General features: G+C 35.1%; 1 protein-coding gene across 2 annotated transcripts in view; it reads right to left on the minus strand.

The window, feature by feature from the left end:
- The window catches only part of Not10 (CCR4-NOT transcription complex subunit 10), a 92,660-nt gene that overhangs the window by 25,955 nt on the left and 46,629 nt on the right, over positions 1–20,076 (minus strand). For both annotated transcript variants that reach the window (XM_090382242.1, XM_090382240.1), the window contains exons 8-10: positions 16,672–16,871; positions 12,526–12,647; positions 6,876–7,112 (exon numbers count right to left, since the gene is read on the minus strand). In XM_090382242.1, coding sequence (XP_090238368.1) covers positions 6,876–7,112; positions 12,526–12,647; positions 16,672–16,871 — 559 coding nt within the window. The remainder of the gene's footprint in view (positions 1–6,875; positions 7,113–12,525; positions 12,648–16,671; positions 16,872–20,076) is intronic.

Consider the following 20,076-nt stretch of genomic DNA (forward strand, 5'->3'; position numbering starts at 1 on the left):
TTTGTGCAGGGTAACGTTTCTCAAACTGGAAGATGGAATGCAATATGCTATTATCACAGGATTTTCTGTCAATGGAAGAATGTCATCAATATACAAGGGGAAAAGAATGGGAGAAAGAACTGAACACTGGGGAACACCAGCACTAGTGGAAAAGTTAAGAGACAGAGGGCTATCTACCATCACTGACAGTGAGTGGTTGTAGAGAAAAACTGGATACCCAATTACAAAAAACAGTTGGCAAACCATACGATGGAAGCTTATTTAGGAGACCTTTATGCCAAACATGATCAAAAGCTTTTGAAACACCAAGAGCAACTGCTTGAGTTTCAAACTTTTCCAGTGAATGTGTCCACAGATGGGTAACATATATATATATATATATATAGAGCATGTACATAAAAAATCAGAATTACATTCAAGGATCCATCTGTGGGTCTTGATTGTGGTATCAAGAGGGGAGAGGATATACCAATTTTTATCTGCAAACAATTTCTCATGAAAACTGAAGTGCTCAGAAATATAAAAGTAACAGTTCAGTTCACTACGGTATTTTCCATGATTCTAAATTCAAAATGTTATTTCATGCCAGTGTGATTAATTTATGTATACGTAGCAGTTATATAGTTCCGCAACATTTAAAACCAAACAATTATCAATTTATTGGTTAATCTTACATTAGAATTTCAGAAATACAGAGAATAAAATATTAGGCTGCTTGAGATAATACTTTACTTTTATGAGCTTCTATGTTATTGTATGAGAGATTTCACTCGCATTCCCAGATTCAACAAACTAGGTCCGCCCGGCACAATCTCCCATAAGATGCTTTAAGCACTTGAGTATACCACACAGGCCATATGCACAGCATGGACCATTAAGTGCTCAACAATCACTAAAATGGATATCACTTTTACAAGTATCTCAGTACAGCTAAATACAATACATCAGCACTATTTTGGCTCCAGAGTAGTGCTGATTTAGAATCCCTGAGACTATGTATGAAACACGAAAATATGCAGAGGCACTGTGCCTTCTTGAGCAGACATTTCACCAGATTCATAACATTCAGTAAAAAAGACCTTGCATTGAGTTTAGAGACATCATGAAGGAGCCTGATCATCAACAAGCCAACCAATCAACCATAATATTATGCACTGTCATTTCCACAATAGTTGGCAATCTATCGTTTATTGTACAGTATTATTACATTTCAAAAACCTGGCAAGGATTAAGTCCCAGTTACAAGGTTCTACCGTATTAAAAATAAGTATCCACACTGATGTTTAAAACTATTTAACATCAATATCAAGAATTATTTGAGATGTGATAATAATGCATTACTGAAAGACTATATACTTTAATTTTATGAACTACAATATTATTGTATGAGAGATTTCACTCGCATTCCTAGATTAAGCAAACTAAGTCCGCCCGGCACAATCTCCCAAGAGATACTCTAAGCACTTCAGTATACCACACAGGCCATATGCACAGCATGGACCATTAAGTGCTCTATAATCACTAAAATGGACATCATTTTTTCAAACAGAAACTCATACGTTGCCCAAGAGAATTTTATGCTTTTAGAAGTATCTCAGTATAGTTGAATACAATACATCAGCACTACTCTGGAGCCAGAGTAGCCCAGATTTAGAATCCCCAAGACTGTGCCTTCTTGAGCAGCCATTTCACCTGTTTCATAACTTTGCTTTCATCACATTCAGTAAAACAAGACCTTTCTTTGAGTTTAGAGATATCATGAAGGAGCCTGATCACCAACAAGCCAACCACCCACAATATTATGCAATGTCATTTCAACAATAGCTGGCAATCTATTCAGTTTATTGCACAGTATTACATTTCAAAAACCTGGCAAGGATTAAGTCCCAGTTAAAAGGTTCTACCATATTAGAAATAAGTACCCACACTGATGTTTAAAACTATTTACCACTAATATCAAGAATTACTTGTGATGTGATGATAATGTATTACTGAAAGATTATATACTTTACTTTTATGAACTACAATCTTATTGTATGAGAGATTTCACTCACATTCCTAGATCAATCAAACTAAGACCGCCCGGCACAATCTCCCAAAAGATGCTTTCAGCACCCGAGTTTACCACACAGGCCTTGTGCACAGTATGGGCAATTAAGTGCTAAGTCACTAAAATAAAAAAAAATTAATTTCAAAACAAAATTTTTTTAAATTTTGTTTTGAAAAATTTGTTAATGAAATCAACAAAATTAATTTCATTAACAAAAATTCACTTTTGCCCAAGATAAATTTATGCTTTTAAAAGCATCTCTCAATACAATAAGTTTAGTTAAACTACATGCAGTTGGGCCCATACTGGTTTGTAGAAGCTCTGACACTGCATGTACATAAATGTTAATCAAAAAGAACTTTAATTTAATTTCATTTTAAGTAATATGTATATGAAAAAATGATCAAGGTTTTGGTAATGAAAACAGAAACTTCAAATCAGTTCTGCTATGCTTCATTCAGAATCTGGAAAAATTTACAGAATGTCAGTTTTTCTTTACCCTTTTTTTGGAGGTCGTGGGGACAATGGATAATAGCACAAAAGTTAAACTTTGCTTGTTACATTATTCTTAAATTTGTGAAGAGAAGCTGGCAAAAAAGAAATTTATCATTGCTATTTCTGCTTTGGTAATGCATGAACAATTTATCATAACACACTGGCATCACAACATGCTGTTGTTGTTTTGGTTTTTAGGAGCATTAGCAACTAAGGCCATATTGCTCCGGGATATGTGGTGGTAATTCCCCGACCTTTCCACATCCTCCGTATTTGGTGGTGATGGGCTCGAACCCCGGTCTAATCAAGAAGCATGTGCTACGCACTACTGCTCCTTCCCACCCGGCTACGGAGGCGCCTCATCACCATGCTGATTTGCATCTAAAAGATAAAAGCAGTTTTCGATCACACTTATTATACAGTTATGCCATTCACTATCTCAACCTCCTCTGCACCTAGCCATTTCATGCAGTTGATTTTAGATTATTGACAAGTTACATTTTATATATGTATAATCTGCATTAAAATTTTTTCCTATTTATATTGTATCATGAATTAATTGCTCACATCATAAGTAATAAAGAATTACTTGTAATATGATAATAATGATATCAAATAAATGACTGTATACTTTTTTTTAATAAGTTACAATTTCATTGTATGAGAGATTTCACTCACATTCCTAGATTCATAAAACTAGGTTTGCCTGGCACAATCTCCCATAAGATGCTTTAAGCACCTGAGTTTACCACATAGGCCACCCGTACAGTGTGAGCAATTAAGTGCTCAATGATCCCTAAACATACAAGACACCTTTTTCAAACAAAGGTAATTTCTTTGTCAAAACTCGCTTTTTTCTAAGAGAATATTATGTTTATAAAAGCATCTCTCAATACAGAGAAGTGCAGCTAAACCACATACGATCAGGGACCCCAGAACTGGCAACCTTGGGACTGGGTGCTGATGCTTTATGGAAGTACTAGCATAACTCAACTGTACATAATTCCAATGTAAAGAAAATGCTAATAAAGGTACCAAACAAACAATAACACTGTCAACAAATTTTTAATACCTTTTTGACCAGTTAACATGTGGTCATTTAAAAAGGAAACTTTTTAAATTACCATAAGATGCATTCAGGTTTTAATGTTTTGGGGGAAAAAAAAAAAAAAAAAAAAAATTATTATTCTTTATATAAATTAGCAACATACACACATAATAGAGATAAAACTTACAAAACATTCAGAACTTTTGAAACAGTTACCAAAAGGCACATTACTTGTGGGTAGCTTCATGTCTACACACACTCAAACTACCAGTTTGGGCACATTGATTGGCCCAAACTAGTATTCTATTGTATACACGAAACTAGCCATTGCTAGTATCACGCTGGTTACTTTCTTCAAAGAGTGCATCTTCGGTGCCATCAAGGGCATTGCAGATTCCACATTCCTTGAAAGACTTGATAACTGTTTCATGTTTCATTAACTCCCATGAACTTTTTGCCCATTTGCAAAAATTTGAAATGGTTAGCTGCTTCACTCATCCTGCTAGTGTCAAATCATGATATAGTACCTCCTTCCATTTAGTCCAAACTTGTATGAATTTTAATGGGTTTGTTATAATTGAGACATTCACTGGCTATAGCTGGCTAGTAAGGCCTTCTGCAATATTACAGTTAACTGCATATCTAACTCCACAACTGTTCTTTCTGTTGTTTGTTACATGTAATCCAAACTGGTTACACATTCTAAAAGAGTAGACTTTTTCAGACAGAAGGCCACCAGGACGTTTTAAGCACACTTTCTACAGCCACAGCTTCATTCCTTTTTCATCCAACCATCTGATTTTACGAACACGGATGAAAATTCCTCATGGAATTTCATCTTTGGGCATCATCTTCCTTTGAATATTAAAAAGACAGGCAGTTTGGTGCATCAGCACAACTTGCTAAAACAGTGTGGGTAGTGGGTTTGCTTGTGGCTGGAAGTTTTAATCATGATGGAATATGAAAAATTAGGGAGACTTAGTCCATGTTGCTTATCTGTCCAAGTCTGAAACAATTTCACCCATGCATTGATCACAAACTGATGTACCTGCAAAATGTTGTTGTACCAGCCGGCACCTTTTGGGATTTTCCAGTTAGAGTATGCATGCTTAGGCCATGCTCTTAATAAATCTATAGCATCGTGAAATTCCAAAAAAAGTAGGGATACCGCACATGTGTGGCCACTGACCTTCTTGCTTTGAATACAATCGCTTTTGTAGGTAGAGAAATTCTGTATTTTTCTGTGGTCTGTTATCCACTTTTCTTCCAGTTATGACCATTTTGCACATGCTCATGAAAAGAGTATTTGCTCCCCTCGAATTTATGTAATTCACGTGTCATCTTCTCTCTGTTGGAGGGAAAGGACTGAAATGTCTTTTGGCTGCTTCATTTCTATATTCTCTGGTATGATTTAGTCCATTTTGAAGCCTAAGTGTGCAAAAACTTCTATCTTACACCAACTGATTTATAGAAGGGATCAAAGAGAAGCACACTCACTCTGAATTATTACTATTCGGAGTGAGCGTGCTGCTAACTGTTGCATATATAGATTATAGTGGGAAGTATAGCAAAGGGAAAAGATGGTAATTGATGCCTTATACGTTGAAGAAAGACAGCGCTACAATGTAATTCTCTGTAATCCTTTCCAGAGAAAGGTTTTTAGAAGGAAGGAGTCTACCAATTTTCTTTTGTGGAAATAACAGGTCAAGTGACATGCATGCAAGACCTTGCTTGGATATGCTAGGCCATATCAATATACTAGGGGGAGTGCAATCTTTTTACTTCTGCATGCCATGCATTGTTGGAAATGTATCACGTGCCACCTCGAGGGGAGACATGATCCATAAGCCACTGGAATCAATCCTCCACACCACAATTTGTGTAATTAGCAAACACCAAACGTGTTTGCTAATTACACAAAAGAATTATAAGCTACACTTGTAATAATAATAATAATAATAAAAAAAAAAAACTGTTTAAAAATAAAATTTAACACATGTTAACAAATGTTTGCTTAGAAAATAAATGTCACAAGGAGCTTCCTAAAACCGCCCCTACTTACCTGTGTTAATTCACACTAAAAAGCAGTAAATATGAACCATTGGCTCCCATCACATTAAAACTCAGGTCAATTTTCAGCCATAAAAGTGAAATTTAAACTGAATGTTCATCTCTGATTTTTTATGCTCTCTCTCTCTTTTTAAATCAGGTGCACCACAAGTGGTATGCGTTGCATGCTGTGAGTTAGCCATTCCTGCAATATCTGGAATATTGCACAGAGATTTGGAAATCTCATTTTAGGAAGGGTATAGATGTGTTGGAAAGGGTGCAGAAGAGAAACAAGGTTAGTTGTGTGCATAAAAGGATATTCTTATCAAGAAAGACCAGGTTTATCCAAATTGCAAACTCTGGAAACAAAGCACCTGCATGGTGACCTAAGTGAAATGTATGGGCTTTAAAAGGGCTAAATAAATTAAATGCCGATGGCATCTTTATTCTTTCTCAGATGAAACACGAGGCATAAATTTAAATTAAAAAGATGAAAACGGTTGCAGAGCAGATGAGGAAATTTGCATTCAATCAGTGTAATAAACTGTTGAAATAAACATCCATGTAGTGTTGAGGAGATGGGTATGTCTATGCCCCCGACTTCATTTGCATTATTGATAACTGTCCTTATAGCTTATGGAGAGTGATATATGAGAAAAGTTAATAACTCTGGGAGCTGATGAGTAGTGGGGATGGGTTCAAAATCAGACTCCACTACTTATTTTGAGTAGTGGAGTCTGATTTTGAACAGCTGTGGAGCTATGCTTGCTTAGATTTTAAAAAGTGGCTTCAGTTATGAAAAATTAAAAATATTTTAAAAGAATAAGAAAAAATATACTTAGCAGAGCAGCAGACCTTATTAGGTAGATGTCAGCAAATTCTTATTTATTTTTATTACTCTTTGCCTTAAAAACTGCATAACTGTTAAAAATTCAACAAGCCACAACTCCAGAACCATCCAGAATTGGTTCATTGTTTAGTGCTTTTATTTTTTTAATAGCAGCTGTCATTAGCTCCCAAAGCAAATCTTTCCTCACGATTCACCTTGTATAAAAAAGATAAAATTAAAATTTTAAATAAAGATTATTAATATTAATTACATCAGTAAATTATTACAGAAAATACAAAACGCGAGAGTTTTTTTTATTTAATTAGTACAAAGTTTAACCCCCCCCCCCGTCTGTGTATGTTTGCGTGTAAATATAACATAAAAAAAAAAAAAAAAAATCATACTTCAAACTTGTAATTTCTGTTCCCTGGATAGAATTTGCGGGCAGAACCAACAACGTTGGATTACTCTCAACTGACTGACTTCCTTCTGAAGTATCTTCTCCACTAGTGCTTTGCTGAGTTGTGGGTGTTTCTGGTGTGGATGGAGGATCTTCTGGGAGAAGAGTCAAGGCATTCCGCAAACAGAGTGATGCAAATTCCATTGTAGGCATAGGTATTGCTGATGACTGTCCTTGTATACTATATATATATATAAAAAAAAAAAATAAATAAAATAATAAAAATTTTAAAACAACTTTTAAAAAGGTTGATCACAGGTGTTGTATGAGTACTTTTGTACTCAGATACAACACAAGTGAGATCAAATAATTTTTACCAGCTTCATGCACGTAGGTTACTAAAATAAATACCATATTCTTTGGATCATAAGATGCACTTTTGTTCCTGAAAGATGCTGCACTAAGTTTCTCTGTGTCATGTTTTTTTTTTTTTTTTGGTAGTTGTTGGCTCATAGGCTTCTGTGGCCATAATGCACCTCCCAAGGTTTTTTCAGTACTTTGATACAAGCCCGAGGCGGGAATCGAACCCATGATCTTTGGGTTGCCAGGCAGGCACTTTATCCACCCGGCTAGCCCGGTCGGCTTCTGTGTCATGTATAGAAGGTATAGTAGGTGTACTAAGTAATGTTTGTTATTTGGTTTTTAGGAACATTAGCAACTAAGGCCATATTGCTCCGGGATATGCGGTGGTCATTCCCTGACCTTTCCGCATCCTCCGTATTTGGTGGTGACGGGCTCGAACCCCGGTATAATCAAGAAGCGTGTGCTACGCACTGCTGCTCCTTCCCACCTGGCTACGGAGGCACCGTACTAAGTAATGCTTTTATCTCTAGTAGCAGCTAAAAAGGTAAGGTTAAAACATCCAGTTAGACTTCATTCAGATCACATATAACAGAGGCAATAAATGGGCAGTTGCTAAATTAAACACAGTTAGCTGTGACTCCAAGGGGCCTTGATCAACTGCACTGGGCACACACCAGTCCTATCATTATCAAGCAACATTCATGAATGCGACAAGTACAGAAAGAGATTAAGCATCAAGCCAGGTTTGAGAATAAAATTGTCTTCTTTAGATCCTGTAAGCTGGTCAAACTGGTATGTGATGTTAAATGACATTGTCTACACCTGTAGTCTAGATGCTCTGTATCAAAGAAATGTAAAAAAAAAAAAAAAAAAAAACTGGCAAGAAATTGAAATACAGTCTCTACAGTACAGAGAATGTACACGTTTTTAAATTTCCAGTCAATGAATTATGTTTTTTTTACTTATTTCTTCCTGTATACAGGTACCAGTAGTTCCTTGCAAGCAAATCTGTAGCTTCAGCAACATTGGAAAAAGTGTTTTTCACAATTGTGCGAATGGGTTAAAAATTCATAGAATTACCAAAACACAAGACAACTGCCAAATCTTTAAAGAAATGTGGACTCAGCAATGACTTTTTTAATAATAATGGACACTTCACTCTTTGAAGGAAGTGCAATGTAGACCATAACATTAGCAATGACATGTGTGACACAAGTTTTTGGCATTAGAATTCTAATAGGAATAGTAAAAACTTTGTTCTATATAGAAATTTTGTTTAACAAGCAGTTGTGAATGTGTTTCGAATATATGCAATAAAATAATTTTCCCACAAATTTCCTTCTAAAACAAGGGCGGAGTGCATCTTATTACCCAGAAAATATAGTATGTGCTATTTGCAGATAATATACCCACAAGGGAAGCTGTCAAATATCGCTTTTAAGGGAGTTAGCCCCTATTTACAGATGCAATACGAAAACAATACAATCTTGTGATCTTTGTCCTAGTTATGTCTTTATTTTAATAATACTGTTAATGGTACAAAGCTATACAATGAAAGAATAGTTATACAGTGGAACCCAGATTATTCCTGCTAATGAAGAGGAGCAGGGTTGTATTGAATCAAAAAAATAGTTTTATTCTTGGGAAATGCACAATTTGTATGTACAGTACTGTGCATATACTTATCTACAAAAGAAATTTATCTACGTATGTAACTTAATTTCATATTTTTTAAAACAAGAACACAACATAAAACTAATCCAATGTCACGATTCTGTCAGTACTATAAGCTTGATTATAATAAAGCTTTCAGTTCATGCACTCTTCTATTTATGTTGTTATTCTATTTCTGGCTGGTGTTTTGTTACATAGTATGATTATGTGAATGCTTATGTCATCATATTACCCGGAGGCCATTTTCTGAAGGACAAGTTCAAAAGATTGGTGTAAGACATTAACTGCATCATTATATATTAAATAATTAAAAAAAAAAAAAAAACCTCAGCATGGAAACTGGAAAGAAATCTCACTCTGTAGTGCAGTGTTTTCCAAAACACTTTTGATGCACATAGACTACGAACATTTCAAAAATAATTTGTTATCCCACCAAGATTTCTGCAATTATCTGATTGCAGCTCTAACTATCCAACTCTAAGTCCCTTATCTTTAAGTTGATGGAATAACTCACAAAGACTCCCCCCCCCCTTTCAAGATTGGCTAACTACAGCCTTGATTGAAGATGATTTTAGAAATTCCTCCTGTCACTAACAGGACTTTAACTTGGTCTTCTCCAAATGAGATTCCTAAACATGTAAATGAGAGGAGAGGGCATATATGTACTAAACACTACCAAAGCCATCTGAAATAGATTACTATATGTCAATTGTTAGGTTTCAGAGAAAACAGCATGTAAAGCTCACAGGCTTTATACCAAAGGAAATCAGAGCAAGAACAATGTTAATATGATATGATGCCAAAACTGGGTAACACCCACTTTGGAAAAGCTGCAATGTATTAAATTCAAATTATTATTTTAACAGAACACTGGCCTGTCACTCATATCTATATTGCATAGCTATCTGCAGAAGTGTGTTCATGGGATGCGAAACCCTGCTCCCTCTGCCCAAGATCAGCTAACTATGGCTTCATTTGAGTATGACTGAGATTATTCCAACAGAGAGTAATCAGATTTCTCCAAACATGTCACAGATGGCAACATGTAGCATGCTGACTAAGTTTCCACAGAAGAAAAGTCTGTAGTATGAGATAATCTATGCAGGTATCTAACAGAAGGGGAAAGGGGTGTTAAAATATTGTTTATTAGTGTACTCAACATATTATTAGCATTAGTAGATGCATATGATGCAAGAAAGCAAGCTTATACGGCATCAGCCAAAAAAAAAAACAAAAAAAAAAAAAAAAACAGACCCTTCTCATTTTACCCATCCACTCGTTCCAAATGTTTGTCCAGTTCTGCCTTGCCCGAATCTGTTTAAGCTATCAACTTCCACAACAACAGATGAAAGTCTGTTCCAGCAATCAACCACCTGTTGGCTAAAGGCAAACTTCCGTACATCTATCCTACAACTGTCTTTCCTCAATTTGAATTTATGCCCTCTCGCGCAATTATTCTGAGCAAGGGGAAGAATCCCATCAGCACTGAGCATGCTCAAACCATTCAAGGCTTTATACACCTCAATCAGATCACCTTGCAGGTGCCTAGTCTCCAGACACTGTAATTTGCAAAATTTAAGCCTTTCTTCATAAGAGCAACCCTTTGTTCCATTCACTAATCTTGTTGCCCTTCTACATACTTGTTCCAACAGCTATACATCCTTCTTAAAATGAGGCCTCCAGACCTGTATACAGTACTCAAGGTGTGGCCTGACCATTGCCTTATACAAGGGGATAATCACCTTCTTATCCCTGCTAGAAAAATTCCTGTATATCATTAACAAGACACCATGAGCTACTCTTGCAGACCATCTGCACTGCTCAGAAAACTTCATATCTGCCTGCACAATTACCCCAGGTCCTTTTCACCCTCTATCAGTGTCAGTGTAGTACCACACAGTTGCTTCCCATATGCAGTACTTTACATTTGTCAATGCTAAACTTCAGTTGCCACCTCTCAGCCCATCTGCTCAACTTTTCTAGATCCTGTTGCAGCAGCATACTGCCATTAGTGTCATTAACAACCCTGCCGACCTTTGTATCGTCTATAAACTTGGACATTTAGCCTGATATACCATCATCAATATCATTGATGAATACAGAAAACAACAATGCGCCCTGGAGTCTCCACCAATAACATTAATCCACGAAGAGCAGTGTCCACTGATTACTACTCTCATTCTTCTCCCACTCAACCATTCCTTTATTCATAGCAGCAATTTGCCTCCAATGCCACACTGCTCCAATTTGTGCAGCAGTCTTCCATGTGCAACAGTATCAAAAGCCTTTCTAGGATCCAAATATATGATATCAAAATTATTCTTTGCATCCTTTGTGACTACATCATAGTATCCAATCAAATTGGTAAGACAAGACTTCCCCTTAACAAACCCATTCTGTGTCCGAGCTATAACTGAAGTCTTGTCTAGATGATCCTGCTGCAATGCTTCTTTAACCAGTTCCTCCATTAATTTCCCTAGAATAGAAGTTAAACTAACAGGTCTGTAATTACCTGTCTCCCCTTGATCCTCCTTTGTGGATTGGGGTCACATTTGCACATCTCCAGTCCATGGGTACCTCCCCTGAATCCAAGGAAGCTCTCATAATTATGGCTAAGGGTTTGCTTACTTCCTTTGCTGCCTCCTTTAATATAATTGGATAATTATAGAAAAGTCATGGGTAAGTAACACTTATTTAAATCTGATTCTGAAAAAGCATATGATAAAAGTTCTTAGAAATCCGTTGTATCAAATTTCACAACATTTTGGCATCACGGGTAAAACTTTTAAAGGTGAATAAAAAGTTTGTTTAAATAAAAAAAAAAAAAAAAAACCCAGCAAATCTGAAAGAAGCACTGGAAAACTCATTTGGCCCTATATAAATCTTGAATCTGTTTTGCAAAAGACACATGTGAGAATTCACTATGAAGTTAAAATTAGACACTCCTATTCACAATAATTATCAAGTAAAATCTTTCATTCATTGGTTTTAAGTAACAATTACAAAAGAGGTCCAATTAACCCAACACCACTGCCCAAAACATCAAAATCCAACAGTTATGACATTTTGAACCAGCTGGGATTCATTTTCAAGTCTAAGAGAACACAAGACACATTCTAATCAAACTGTTTAAGTAAATACATTAAAAAAAAAAAAGTTTTCTGCAATCTTTAAAAACATTTATATAATTCTGAATTAAACCTGAGCTAAAGTCTTTTGTAAGAAATGGGCTAATGTACTATTAAATTTTCACAAAATAAGGTATAAAGTTACCTGACCTTACTTTATACTTTATTAATATTCATCAATAACTAGACAGGTATAATATAAAATTATCAAAACGTTTTTTTGACTTATACAAATACAATCTCATTAGACTAATTAATTATCTTTTCTTTCTCTTTATACTTGAAAAGGAATCCCAAAGTGGGTCCAAAATATTGTCATAATTGTGCAGGATTGTTTAGTTAGCTAAGCTTATTTTGTAATTATTTCTTGTAGAGAGAGAGAGAAGTTTAACATGAATTTTAATAAACCTATTTATTTAAAATTTTAGTTGATTTAGTACAGCTTATTTAAATAATAGTCACAGAACAGACTGTACATATAAACCATACCTCATTTTATTGTCGTTAGAAAGATGTGGCGTCAATAATATTTTGCGATTTGATCCACTTCCCACAATACCTTGTATGATGTCTCTCCTTCTTGAATTCATCTGGAAGTCAAGAGAATTGTCCTAAAAAAAAAAAAAAAAAGGGACAACTAAATCCAACTGCATAAAAAAGTATCTTAACAGGTTGCTAATTATATCCATATACCAGCCAATTTAAATTGGAAACAAGGCACAAAAAGTGCATTTTAACAAGAATTGTAATGTATGCTTTAGTGTAACCTGGGTATAACTGTTAGATTCTATTAATTACATCAATAGAAAAAATTTAAGTGACTGGAAATACATAATTTCTGAAAATTACTCATACTATTTAAGGGTAAAAAATTAAATTTGTATGCCAGGAAATGGATTATTATTACTGTCGCTTAACCAAAAAACAATGCTGGACACATTCACTAGGCTTGCCAAAATTTAAAAATCCTTAAGTAAAACACTTTTTTTTAATATTACAAAACAATTTGCAGATGTGTATTATTAATAATAAATCTATTTTGTGCTCATTCCCTCATCAAATATTAATATCCACAATTTCTTCTTCTGGATTCAGCATTCAATATTTGAGTAGCCGGTGGCAAAAAAAAAAAAAAAAAAAAAACACACGCAAGTAAAATAATTAATATATATATGGGGGTGTCAAATAAGATTTATATTCGCCCAGAAGTGGTTGTAATAGAAGGCTGAAACAAACACCACGTATTACACTTTTTCAACAGTCAGCACACAAAATGACACTTTTTTTTGCTACCTCTCAATACACTTTCACAGGCCAGTTTTTGTAGAAATCCCCTGGCTGCCCTTCAAACCATGACTAAGCAGCAAAAATCACCTCATCATCAGCAACAAAGTGTTTTCTCTATGAACAAAGGACTTCAGAGCAGGAATGAGAAAAAAATCTGAGGGTGCAAGTTTGGAGGGAATAAGCAGGATGTGGCAATATTTAAAACCCACATTTGTGGGCACACTTCACTGAAGCATGCAAGGAATGTGCAGAGGCATTATTGTGAAGCAGGCACACGCACCTTTTGACAAGCTTTCTCAGCATTTTTTCCTTTATAGCAGCACATGGCTTGATGAGGAGGTTAGAATAATACTTTGCCAATACTACAGCCCTTTTGAAGGTAATCTGTTAGTATAACATCAAGCCGATCCAAGAAAACTGGCAGCATCACCTTGCCAGCATGCATGCTGGCATCACCTTGCCAGCATGCATTGTTTAGCAGGATCTTGTGTGGCCAGAATTCATTATCCAGAAAACGCTGAAGACTTCTGAATGTCTCAGCATTCTGTTCAACAAAAATGCTTCAAATGGATTTAAAAATTCACCCATATACAAGATTAGTGCTGCATAAAATTTAACTTTCCCAAGCAGATTGGACTTTAATCTGCTGATGGGAGAAATGAACTTACACAACGTGCAGTAGTTTTTAGATGATGCTTATAGACCCCCGCACTCCCAGTTTTATGAGAAAGGTAGCCTTGTCAAGTCATGGTTCTGAATAATTTTCTGCAGGCACGATGCAAATTTGCTTTCCATGAACAGAGTGGTTTATGCAAAGTAGAGCCATGCACATACATCTAATGTTGTGTTGGATTTTTTGCATTGTTTCTGACCCTTTCATAATGTCATATCTTGATCGTCACAACTTTTGGCTACTGCCCCCCCCCCCCACCTCCAAGTCCAGACATCCACATAACCTTTTCTTGTGAGGTTGCTTGAAAATTGTTCTGCAAGAATCCTGCTATGCTTATGGACTTCAGACATAATTATTCATATGCTTGAATAATTATGATGCAATGACACTACTTTGTTAATTTTATCATTACACACATTGGCACAGACTTCCAGGAACTTGTTCATCAAATCAAAGGATAATTGAACATGAGGTAAAACAAGAATGTTTTCTCAGAGTTGGAGTCAAATTCACATTGGTAATAATTAATGATTAAACAAGTTTCTTAGGAAACATTTAAGTAGTGTCCACATTTCGTGCACTACACTATATCATTTTCATTTTTAAAAATGAAATTATCACCAAATAGCAATAATTATTGAATTCTTCTTTTAGTAGCTTTTTTTTTAAACTTAAGGAATTTAATGTTAAAAAAAAAAAAAAAAAAAAAAAAGCAGTATGCACTGGAACTTAAGAACAAGTTTGAGCTTCTGCACACTGCTCAGGACCAAGATACTGACGAGGAATATTACAACTTTCCGAAAGTGATAAAGACCAAAAAACCTATAGATAAAAAGAAATCCAAAGAAGAAAAAATTAGTCAAGAAACACTTGCCATGATGAACCGAAGACGACAAATGAACAGCAAGAAAAACACCGACAAGGAAAAAATTGAGTATACTGATTTATGCAAAGCCATGAGAAAGAAACTATGAGAGGACATAAGAAAATTTAACACAAGAAAAGCAGAATAAGTATTAAAGGAAAACAAAAGATTTAAATCAGCAGCCATGAGCAGTAATATAGAAAGATACTAAAAATGATACTGGAACTGAAGAATAGCGATGGTGTACTTATAAATAGCAGAAGACTACTAGAGAGAATTATACAAGGAGCGAGGGAATGATGCCAGCAGTGGGGAAGATGGATCAGAAATTAGTAACACATATAACATACCTGATATTCTTCCTGATGAGATAGAACATGTGTGGAAAAAAATGAAGAATCAGAAAGCCCCAGGGGAAGATGAAGTTATTGTAGAGTTGTTAAAATTTGGAGGAAGAGACATGGCAAAAACTGGCAAGACTCTTCACAAAATGCATTAGAAAAGGTGTGACGCCTAAGGAGTGGAATAATGCAATCACAGTTGTTCACAAGGGTCATTACTAACAGATTAGAAAGAATACTTGATGAGAATCAACCGAAAGAGCAAGCTGGCTTTAGGACAGGATTCTCAACTATGGATCACCTTCAACGTAATGTCACAGCTAATGGAGAAAGCAAATGAATATAAAACACCATTATTCCTGGCATTTGTGGATTATGAAAAGGCATTTGACTCCATACAGCATAAGGCAAAGCTTCGGACACTGGAAAGACAAGGCCTAGATACCCAATATATTATGATTTTGAAGAAAATATATGAGAATGCTACCTCCTTTATTAGACTAGACAAAGACAGTAACAAATTTAAAATTGAGGAGTTCAACAAGGAGACATAATATCTCCGAAGTTGTTTACTGCTGCCTTTGAGGAAGCTTTCAGAAGATTAGACTGGTTGCAGAAAGGAGTCAATGAGAATGGAGAGTACCTAAACCGTTTACGATTTGCAGATGACATTGTGGTCATAAGCCACGATCCCAAAGAATTAGAGGAAAATCTGAATCAGTTATGCAGAATTAGTAAGGAGTTTGGACTAAAGATGAATATGGCTAAAACAAAAGTAATGATGAACAAGTATGCCACAGAAAGGGATATAATGATTGAAGGAGCAGTAATTGAAAAGGTGGAGTCATATACTTATCTGGGACATGTCATTAGCTGTAACAATGATAAATGGCTGGAAGTCAAGTGAATAAATTTTGGATGGTTAGCATTCAGGAAATATAATCACATACTGAGGAGCAATATCCCAATTTGTCTGAAAAGTAAAATAAACCAATGTATACTCCCCACCATGACTTATGGAAGTGAAACTTGGGCACTCACCAAAAGGATGGAAGAGAAGCTGAGAACTACACAGCAAAGAATGGAACAAATTATATTGGGAATTAGACTGTTAAATAAGAAGAGAAACACATGGATTAGGCAGCAAACTCAAGTAAAGGACATTCTTATCAAAACTAAAGAACTAAAATGGTCTTGGGCAGGACACATAGCTCGAAGACATGATGACAGATGGACTAAGAAAATAACAGAATGGTACCCAAGAGGAGCTAAGAGAAAACCTGGAAGACAACAACGGAGATGGACAGATAAAATTCATGAGTTTGTGGGTAGTAAATGGATGGCCATTGCACAAAACAGAAGGAACTGGAAAGTTGCTGGAGAGGCCTTCATCCTGCAGTGGATTTAAAATTGGCTGATGATGATGACGACAAAACTTTAATTATATATACATAAAAAAATAAAATTACCGGTTTATGGGCTTGAATGCAGCATTCTGCAAGTCGCAACCATAATCGTGGATTTGTGTGGTATACTTGTGCAGCTTCAACAAGACAGTCAAAAGCTTGTAAAGGCTGGCCTGCATGTAGACATTGCAACCCTAAGTTGTATAATAATTGGTAGCGGGCAGTTATATCCATAGTATATATGGGACGCATGGAAAATCCACCTGCAAATAAAAATAGAATATTACACCATATATGTTTATTTTCTTAATGTAGATAAAGAAAACAGAGGAAACCAGACTCCTATTAAAATCAGAATTCTGTATAGAACTATTCACCTCTCATTTAAAACATTACACAAATATGTTGAAGTTTTCTCATGAATCATATTAGGCATACCTCTTTTTTTGTATTAAATGTAATCACTACCCTATGCTTCAAATTCATTAAGTCCATCTTACAGTTTACCTTAGTCAATACAGGAATCCCTCGATTAGCGCGATTAATTGGTTCTGCAAAAATGGCGCACTATGCGAAATCGCGCTAATCGAAGTTAATGATCAATACAAAATAGCCTAATTCGTTCCAAGACCTACAAATATACCAATCAATATTTTTAAAAATATATTTTTTTATGGAAATTTAATGTACAGCAGTATAAAAGCAAAGGATAACTATAAATATTTGCAGTACAGTAATCAAAAGTTTGAAATTAAAAAATTACAATATATAACTCACTTCATTTCTTTGTAAAATATTTAAAAGGCTGGTTTGTGCAGACTTTTCTTTCTTCCTTTCATCATAAATTCGCTTGTATGGATACACATCTTTTTCAATGTTCTTTCGAATTTGTATACTGCGCTCGATATCTGGGTCTGCATCCATGATTAGTTGTTTCAAATTTTCAGCTGCGCGAAATATTTCTTCAAGTTCTTTTAATGCCCACTTCTTTTCTTGAACATTTTGTTCCTCGCAAATTTCCACCTCGTCATATGCTCATTGTTTATCGATATTAAGGTCAGAATCATTTAATTGTTCTGAATGTGATTCCAGCAATTCGCAAACATCACTGTTGTTGATTTCATCACAGCCTAGATCTCTCCCAATATTTGCTATTTCATCAATAACAGTGTTGATATTAGTGAAACTACAGAAATCATTTGCGCAATGTGGCAAAATATGCTTCCAAACTGCTCTCATATTGCTGGATGTTACTTCAGACCATGACTCATGAATATTGTCTATTGCTTTCCTGATGTTGTTTTTTCGTTAGTTGAATTTTGGAGAAATTCAATTTAACAAAACTGCACCATTTCCAGTCGTTGCTTCAATTGCTTGTCAAAATGTTCTGCGTAAATAACAGGCCTCAAAAGTAGCGATTATGCCTTGACCCATAGGCTGTAAAAGACTTGTTGTATTTGGAGGTAAAAAAATAACTTTCACATTTTCACAGAAATCAGAAAGTGCTGGTCGGTGGCCCGGGACATTGTCTAAAATTAATAAAATTTTGAATGCAAGATTATTTTCTTTACAGTAGGCCTTAACTTTTGGACAAAAATAGCTAGTGAACCACTTTTCAAATAAATCTTTTGTGACCCAAGCTTTTCTATTAGAGTGCCAAACAACAGGTAGGCTTGCTTTATTAAAACCTTTACCAAAAGATCTGGGAGTTTCATTTCTATAGATAACCATGGGCTTTAATTTCAAATCGCCTTCTGCATTGCCTCCCAATAAAAGTGTTATTCTATCTTTGGAAACTTTATAGCCTGGTTGAGCCTTTTCTTTTTTTGCTAGAAAGGTTTTTTTCGGAATTCGTTTCCAAAAAAGGCATTTCATCAATATTAAATATTTGTTGATCTGTGTAGCCGCCGTCATCAACAATTTCCTTTAAAATTTCGAGATATTTCATGGCTGCATCTTTATCTGCATTTGCCGGTTCTCCAGTCAATGCAACATTATGCAGTCCTGTTCTTTTCTTAAAACGTTCAAACCAGCCTTTACTGGCAGTGAAATTTTCTTCTGTTTCTGCTTCAATCACTTTTTTGTTTTAAGAACTTGCTTGAACATTTTCTTCAGTTACCGCTCTACCCAAGTTTTCTATTATTGATTTTTCCTTTAACATTGCAAAAATACTCAAAGCTTTTGTTTTTATGGTCATTGTGCAGATTGGAATTCTTTTTTTATTGCAGTCTTCTATCCAAATGGCTAAAAGACGTTCCATCTCAATCATGGTAACACTTCTATTTCTTGTGGTCTGTGTGCATGCTGACGATGAAGCAAGCTTACCCTTTTCCTTATATGCACTGGCTTTACTTAAAATTGTCCGAACTGTTGATTCAGGCATTCCAAGATGTCAAGAAATTTGTATTTTACTCTCACCATCTTCAAATCTTTTTATGACTTCAATTTTTTCATCTAACATTATCACTTTTCTTTTCTTTTTACCAGAGGCACTATCAGATACACTTTTCCTTTTATCCATAGTTAACAATTACGTAATATATAAAAAATTCAACAGAAATCAATGTAATTAATTAGTATGCACAGTAATTAATGGCAGGAGATACACGGGAGTCTGCACGTTAACACGCAACGCAAGAACAACTGAAAGCAACTGATCTGCATGTGTGTAATAAATGCGGTGCAGCCGGTGTTTTCCTTCAGAGTGCATAATGCTAGAAAATATTTCAATTGTTGTAATAATACACATTTGAAATAATCCATTTCTTTTTATTTTCTTATGGTAGATAAACAAACTAGCTTCCCACATTGTATCTTGCATTCATTTTTGTTTATTTCTCGATAACGCTTCTTGATGAAGGTACGACGCAACATGAAATAAACAGTAACTCCCTTTCGTGAACAGAGCTGCACACTCACTAAGAAAAGGAGTGATGTGTTTCTATAATGTTCTCTAACGTTATGCATACTTTAGCAGTGTAGTTACATTCGTAACTTAGTACTGACTTTCGTAGCATCACCAGCTTCAGTTTCTTTAGGCAAAGCTAAAATACTGCGTTAATCAAAAATTGGTAGCTAAATATAAACCACGCTAATCGATGGATTCCTGTACATAATTCTGTTTTTATTTAAATAACTTTTTTGATGTCCTTTGAACAAAGGACATCAGAAAAGCTATTTAATCTTGTAAAAATTTAAATTATAGTTTTTAACTTTTTCATTAGCCAATGGTACCATATGTGAAGGTGAATACAGAACTCAGCATAATGAAGCTATACTCCACCTCTTAGAATATTATAAGTTTTATAAACAAATGGTTTCACTTTTCACTACTCTTAAAAAAAAAAACAAACCCTTTCCCCCAATCATCACATTTTGGCATTCTTTGATGCCTTATCTCATATATGGAGACCCTCAACTTTTGAAACCTTAATCTGCATATTTCATTTAAGAAATTTAAATAATTTT

This window comes from Mastigoproctus giganteus, chromosome 10 (genome assembly GCF_048544385.1).
Source record: "Mastigoproctus giganteus isolate SK-2022 chromosome 10, ASM4854438v1, whole genome shotgun sequence".
NCBI classification, from domain to species: domain Eukaryota; kingdom Metazoa; phylum Arthropoda; class Arachnida; order Uropygi; family Thelyphonidae; genus Mastigoproctus; species Mastigoproctus giganteus.